Raw genomic sequence first — 7,897 nt, 5'->3', positions numbered from 1 at the left:
TAAATATCTCCTTCACGTAATACTCAAATCTGTTATACTTTAATACAGGAAAAGGGAAAATGATGTGGCTCACCTCCATCTCTCTCCCCCTCCCCCTCTCCCTCTGTGGCATTTTGATCCAAGAGAAGCAAACGTCACTCTTGAAGTGCAGTCAAGTACGGGTAACTGGGTACCAGTTCCACGCCTTCTTCCCACACCATTCAATATAAACCCAGATAAACTCAAAAGCGCCCCCACTCCTTATGTGACATTAGAGTCGGAGGATAAATATGCAATCTGACAGTCATCCTCCGAGAAGAGCTGTGACTCAGCCCGCTCCAGAGGCCCTCAGAGTCGTTACACCCCAGCACTCTTCTCCCTTTCCCGCTCCTAGTCAACCGTGCGGCTTCCCACCGCCTTGGCGGTGGCTGCAGCACCTGGCAGGCCGGCAGCACCTCTTTGCGATTCCACTACAGATGGTCTGAGTAGATGGGAAAACAACCTAGCCCTCAGCCCCAGCCCTGATCCCGCATCTTCTCACCCCACCTCCACCCCCAACCTCCTGAAAACGTCTCAGGAAGCGCCCTCCTGGACACATCGGTGGAGTCGCAAACCACCCCCCGCCTCGCCACACCCCACCCCGCGGCGCGCGCGCCTGTTGTCCGGGTGCCGTTACCTTCGCTCTTGCCCAGAATCCGGCAGCATAGGTTCTGCAGAAGAACGTTTGGCGATTTCTGGTCCGGGGCCGCCATCCTCACCTCAGCACTGGAAATGGAAGTTGCCGGGGAATAAGGGGGGGGAGGGTAGCCTAGGTGGCCAGCCCCCACTACTGACCCGCTTGCTGCACCCTGTCTTCAAGCCAGAGCGCACTGCCGGACTCCGCCGTGACCCCGCCGCTATTGCGCGCAGAAAACCACCTACCGGCCGCAGCCGGCAGCCCCCTTTCTGCGCCCAGCGCTCTGGATCTCAGTGGCCTTCCCTGACAGGCTAAGAAATAGACACCACTGGTGGCAACGACGCCATTTTAACAGAACCCGCCGAAACTGCTGGCCAACCCCCACAATGCCTTTCTTCTTCCCACCCCTTCAGTGCTTTTAGGTGCAACGGCTTAAAAGTTCCCCTTTCCGTGTCCTCACATTTCCCCCACCACCACCACCAAGCAGGCTAGAAAAGTTCCGGTAAACAAATTGCTCCAAACTACTTGTAATTTCTTGCATCAGTAGTATTGCTTGGTACTTCTCAGAACATTTACTAAACATTTTCTAAACGTTCTTTAGAGGTTCATGATAGTGACGGCTTTGCTATGAGTGTGATTAGGAACCAAAAGCGCCTTTATAGTCCATAATTTTGGAGTTTTTAAGAGCTATATTGTTTTGGGTCATATTATGTTGGTTGACAGAACTACAAGGGTTTTTTAATTTTTAATGTTTTATATAGCATTTGACACCTGCCACATTACCTAGCGTTGTGGTCAAAGTGGGCACTTTTCATAAATAGAATACGTAGCTGCTCACAGGACATGATTTTATTGACACTGACTCACTAACTCCACACCTCTACACCTCTACCAACTTCTTTACTCTGATCAAATAAAACTGTGATAGCGCTGGAAGAATAAGAATTAGCAAAATGAAGAGTGAGAAAAGAGGAAAAAGACAAAGGAGAAAAAGATAAATGAGCAAGGCAAATACATCATTTAAGTGATACATCATTTAAGTGATGATAGAAGCTTACACAGGGTGCACCAGGTACTGAAAACTGTCCAAGCCAGGAAAAAGATAAACAAATGACTCAATCTGAAGCGAGGTCTGTTTTTCATCTAGCCAAACTAAGGCAAACATATTAATCGCCACAGCAAGTTTCTGTTTTCTATCTAGTCTCTTCCACCGCCACCCCATGCCCCTTTTGTTTAAGTGCTTTATTAGTTTATCTTGCACAGAAATACCAGATGTTCCAGCAAACCAAGGCCAGAGTGGCAACTGACTCAGGCCCATTTTGACCCAAAGACATACACACTGGGATAATCAAACAATGTTGCTCTGAACCAACGTCCCCCATTTGCCTAAGACCCCCAACCAGCTGATGCAGGAAGTCAGTATAATCCATCCTCTGCACAAGCATACTGCATTAAAAATTGATTGTCTCTTTAAACCAACGTGAAAAAAACTTCAGCCAGTCCCCAACCAGTTCATGCTCAAATTCCTGGAACTCATATGAATATGTAAAACTTCCCCTTTCTGAACCCCATAAATGCTGTAATCTAACTCCTGCTCAGGTAGTCAGATCTGAGGAATGCCCTCTTGACTCCTTATCCTGTACTTAATAATAAAACTACTTTCTCTTTCACCAAAACCTTCTGTGCTCTGTATCCTGGCATTACAACATACTGGGTGGGGACCCACTTGATCTGGAAAAAATCCACACATCAACTGGTTAAGGATGTGGGTTCTGGCAGGCAAAGGTGGCTGTACACTTCACACAGCTATGGTAGATTAGACCAGGGGTGAGTGCTTGTTCCAAGCTGCACCAATTAAACTTTACTTCTAGGAAATGTGGAGTTAAGATAAAATTAATTTCTATTTCAGGATGGCCTGAACTACAACATGGAAAAAAGGGCATCTTAAAACAATCAAGTGAACTTGGCAGGAGAAAAGCAAAAAGGAGACTTAGCAGAGGAGAGCTTCAAACACATCCAAAAAGAAAAAAGACCACTTGAAGCCTCCTTCATGATTTCAAGGATGAAATATGATACCATGTTGTTGTTGTTGCTGTTAGCTGCCATTGAGTTACCCCAACTTGTGGTGACTCCATACACAACAGAACAAAACTACCCAGTCCTACATTAACCTCATGATCGATTGTGAATCAGATCATCCTGATCCTCAGGATTTTCACTGGCTTATTTTTAGAAGTGCATTGCCAGCCCTTTCTTTCTAGTCTATCTTAGTCTAGAAGATCCACTGAAATCTGTTCAACAACATAATGGCATGCAAACCTCCACTGATAGATGGCTAGTAGCTGCATGTGAAGTGCAGTAACCAGAATTAAACCCTTCTATGCCAGGGTCCAAGGTAAGCAGGCAAAGCAGGGGTAGGAACAACTAAGGAAGACGAACTTGTCTGTCAGTTTGGCATCCTGTGGTGGCTTACTTTTTGCTCTGAGGCTGGAGGCTATGCCACTGGTGTTGCAAAATGCCAGCAGGGTTACCCATGGTGGACAGGTTTCAGCAGAGCTTCTGGGCTAAGACAGACTTGGAAGAATGAAGAGGCCATCCACTTCTCAAACAGTTGGCCAGTGAAAACCTTATGAATAGCAGTGAAACAATGTCTGATATATTATTGGAAAACTTTATAAATAGCCCTGAAACATTGTCTGATATAGTGCCGGGAAAAGAGCCCATCAGGTCAAAAGGCCCTAAAAATTTGACTGGGTAAGAGCTGACCCCTCAGGATAGAGATGACCTTATGGATAGAGTAAAGCTTTCAGGATATCCATTGGCTGATGTGGCACAATTCAAAATGAGTACAAACATATGCAAACATCCATTAATAATTGGAACAGGGAATGTAAAAAGTATGAATCTAGGAAAATTGGAAGTTGTTGTCAAAAATGAAATGGAATGCATAAAGATGGATATCCTAGGAATTAGTCAGCTGAAATGGGTGGGTTTTGGCCTTTTCAGTCAATCGTATGATCTCCTATGCTGGAAATGACAAATTGAAGAGGAATGGTGTGGCATTCATTGTCACAAAGACTGTTTCAAGATCTGTCCTGAAGTACAATGCTGTCAGTGATGGGATAATAGCCATACACCTACAAGGAAGACCAGTTAATACTACTATTATTCAAAGTTATGCACCAACCACCAAAGCTAAAGATGAAGAAATTGAAGATTTCTGCCAACTTCTGCAGTCTGAAATTGACCAAACATGGAATAAAGATGTGTTATCACTGGTGATTGGAATTCAAAAGTTGGAAACAAAGAAGAATCACTGGTATTTTGTCCTTGCTGATAGAAATCACACTGGAGATCACATGATAGAATTTTTCAAGACCAACGACTCATTCACTGCAAATATCTTTTTTCAACAACATAAGTCATGACTATACACATGGACTTCACCAGATGGAATACACAGGAATCAGATTGACTACATCTGTGGCAAGAGGTGGTGGAGAAGCTTAATATCTTTAGCCAAAACAAGCCTAGGAGTTGATTGTAGAACAGACCATCAACTACTCATATGCAAGTTCAACTTGAAGCTGAAGACAATTAAAAGAAGTCCACAAAAGCTAAAATATGACCTTGATTATATCCATCCTGAAATTAGAGACCATTTAAAGCACAGACAGGATGCACGGAACACCAATGGCCGAAACCCAGAGGAATTGTGGGATGACATCAAGAACATCATCCATGAAGAAAGCAAAAGGTCATTAAAATACAAGAAAGGAAGAAAAGACCAAAATGGATGTCAGAGGAGACTCTGAAAGTTGCCCTTGAGTGGAGAGTAGCTAATGCAAATGGAAGAAATGACAAGATAAAAGAGCTGAACAGAAGATTTCAAAGAGCAGCTCAAGAAGACAAACCCAACTACTATAATGAAACGTACAAAGACCTGGAGTTAGAAAAACAAAAGGGAAGAATACTTTCCACATTTCTCAAGCTGAAAGAACTGAGGGAAAAAAATTAATCCTCAAGTTGCAATACTCAAATATTCTATGGCAAAAATATTGAGTGATGCAGGAAACATCAAAAGAAGATGGAAGGAATACACAGAGTCACTGTACTAAAAAGAATTGTTCGATGTTCATCCATTTCAGGAGGTGGCATATGATCAAGAACCAATGATACTGAAGGAAAAAAATTGAAGCTTCACTGAAGGAAGTGGTGAAGAACAAGGCTCCAGGAATTGATGGAATAACCACTGAGATGTTTCAACAAATGGATGCTACACTGGAGGCACTTACTCGTCTTGCCAAGAGATTTGGAAGAGAGCTACCTGCAACTGACTGGAAGAGATAAGTATTTGTACCCATTCCAAAGAAAGGTGATCCCACAGAATGTGAAACTTATCAAACAATATCATTAATATGGCATGCAAGTAAAATCTTACTGAAGATAATTCAAAAATGGTTGCAGCAGTATATTGACAGAGAACTTCCAGAAAGGCAAGTTGGATTCAGAAAAGGTCATGCATGGTACAAGGGATATCATTGCTGATGTCAGATGGATTGTGTTAGACTGGGTTCTCTAGAGAAGCAAAACCAGTAAAGCTTATGTATACAAAGAGAGAAAGAGAAATTTATCTTAGGAAAATGGCTCACACACTTACAGAAACTCGAAAGTCCCAAGTTCTTGGGTCAAACGTCAATCTGGAGGCTTTTCCAACTCACACAGCTGCAAGGGCAGACGAGTTCAGGGTTGGCAGGCAGTATACTAGCTGCTGACTCCAACGAATGACGAATCCAAGATCTCCAAGGCTGAATGGTGGATTGTTCGCTCATGGACTGTTGTAGGCAGCACAACAGAATCTTGATCCACAGAAGAGTGTCTCTTTTCCCAGGATGTCCATAAATATACTGGAAGCAGGCCACACCCCTAAGGAAACTCCCTTTCCAAGGATTGGGTGCTCAAAATATATACATCTGGTCCCATCATTGTAACAACCCACATCATAATTGCTTAAACCACACAGAATTGTGGTTCAGCCAAGTTGACACACATCTCCAACTATCACAGTCAACGCCTTGTCAACTTGGCAGTTGTACAAATTTTCTTAACCATATATAATCTCTAAATAAGAACAATGATAAAGTCATATTTGCGCATAACATGATATGCTAACATGTACAACCAAAACGCATTAACCTTATTTACATTTCACAGTTCATAACAGAAGGAAATAAAAATACTTGATGCACATATACAATGAAGAAATATAACAATCATGGTCCTTGTTTCTGCAGCTGGTCACATGGTCATAGCTGATATTCAGAACTACTTTCTTCCGCCACCCATTCTGTATTTCCCTTGCCCTCAGCAAGCACCTTGGCTGGTCATGGTTCTTTTGGAGTGTCCCAAACTTTCATTCCTGAAGGGTCTGAGCCATTAGTAATCATATCAGAATTGGGTTGCTGTAATTTTCCATTGACTTTAATCACAGGGCATGGTAGTACTAAGAGATGTCCTAACGAATCTCCTGTATTCCAGACATATTCTTCTTCACCTCTATTATGTAATGTCAATCCAATTTCCCCTTGGTAATCAGGATCTGTCATACTAGATAGTACAGTAATGCCCTTCTTTGTCTGTTGATCCAGAGGCATGAGGAAGCCAAAATGGCCAGACGGCATTCTTAATTTCTAGTTCAATGCAAACAGTATAGTGTCTCCAGGTGGGAGTGTTCCTCCCTTTGGGACTAAGATCTTCAGACCTGCAGAGCACAGGGTAGCAGGGACAGGAAACAAAAATTTTTTGAGTGGGTCACTAGGGGAATAGTGAGTGATATCACTCCCATTTCCACTCCTTGGTTCCTGGACCCATGAATCCTGGCTATTGGAGAAACAGCACCATATATTGAACGCTGGTTTAGAGCATATACAGCCTCCTGGAGAACATTGCTCCAACCCTTCAAGGTATTGCCTCCTAGCTGGCACTGTAATTGTGTTTTCAGTAGGCCATTCCATAATTCTATCAAGCTAGCTGCTTCAGGATGATGGGGAACATGGTAAGACCAGTGAATTCCATGAGCATAGGCCCATTGTTGCACTTCATTTGCTGTGAAGTGAGTCCCTTGATCTGAAGCAATGCTGTGTGGGATACCATGATGGTAGATAAGGAATCATGTAAATCCATAGATGGTGGTTTTGGCAGAAGCATTGCATGCAGGGAAGATGAATCCATCTCTAGAATAAGTATCTATACCAGTAAGAACAAAATGCTGTCCTTTCCACGAGGGAAGTGGTCCAATGTAATAAATCTGCCACCAGTTTCTGGCTAATCACCCTGAGGAATAGTTTCATATCACAGACTCAGTGTTGGTCTCTGCTGCTGGCAGATCGGGCACTCAGCAGTGGCGGTAGCCAAATCAGCCTTGATAAGTGGGAGTCCATGTTGCTGAGCCCATGCATAACCTCCATCCCTGCCACCATGGCCACTTTATTCATGAGCCATTGAGTAATGACAGGAATAGCTGGGGGAAAAGGATAGCTGGTTTCCACTAAATGTGTCATCCTATCCACCTGATTGTTACACTCCTCCTCTGCTGAGGTCACCTTTTGGTGGGCATTCACATGAGACACAAATATCTTTACTCCTTTGACCCATTCAGAGAGATCTATCCACATACCTCTTCCCCATACATCCTTATCATCAATCTTCCAATCATGCTCCTTCCAAGTCCCAGACCATCCAGCCAAGCCATTAGCCACAGCCCATGAATCCGTATACAACCACATATCTGGCCATTTCTTATTCCATGCAAAGTGAACAGCCACATGCAAGGCTCAAAGTTCTGCCCATTGGGAGGATTTCCCTTCAGCACTCTCCTTCAAGGAAGTCACAAAAAGGGGCTGCAGTGCTGCTGCTGTCCACTTTCTAGTGGTGCCTGTATATCGTGCAGAACCATCTATAAACCAGGCATGAGTTTTCTCTTCCTTAGTTAATTGATCATAAGGAACTTGCCATGAGGCCATAGGTGCAGACTGGAAGAAGAAAGGTAATGTGACTGGAGTGGAGACCACAGGCATTTGGGCCACTTCCTCATGCAACTTACTTGTGCCTTCAGGTCCTGCTTGAGCCTGATCTCTGATATGCCACTTCCATTTAATGATGGAGTGCTGCTGTGCACCTCCAACTTTATGACTCTGTGGGTCAGACAACACCCAGTTCATGATGGGCAGCTCAGGCCTCATG

At 43.6% G+C, this 7,897-nt stretch overlaps 1 protein-coding gene across 1 annotated transcript in view; it reads right to left on the bottom strand.

Annotated features, from left to right (window-relative positions):
- The window catches only part of TUBGCP3 (tubulin gamma complex associated protein 3), a 220,043-nt gene extending 219,312 nt beyond the window's left edge, over positions 1 to 731 (bottom strand). Inside the window, exon 1 of the mRNA XM_007942386.2 lies at positions 656 to 731. Coding sequence (XP_007940577.1) covers positions 656 to 731 — 76 coding nt within the window. The remainder of the gene's footprint in view (positions 1 to 655) is intronic.
- Between the last annotated feature and the right edge of the window lie 7,166 nt (positions 732 to 7,897).

This window comes from Orycteropus afer, unplaced genomic scaffold (genome assembly GCF_000298275.1).
Source record: "Orycteropus afer afer isolate SDZICR_OR568_19922 unplaced genomic scaffold, OryAfe1.0 scaffold00089, whole genome shotgun sequence".
NCBI lineage: Eukaryota > Metazoa > Chordata > Mammalia > Tubulidentata > Orycteropodidae > Orycteropus > Orycteropus afer.
Note: the sequence above shows the minus strand (reverse complement) of the source record. Positions and strands in the feature narration are given on the sequence as shown.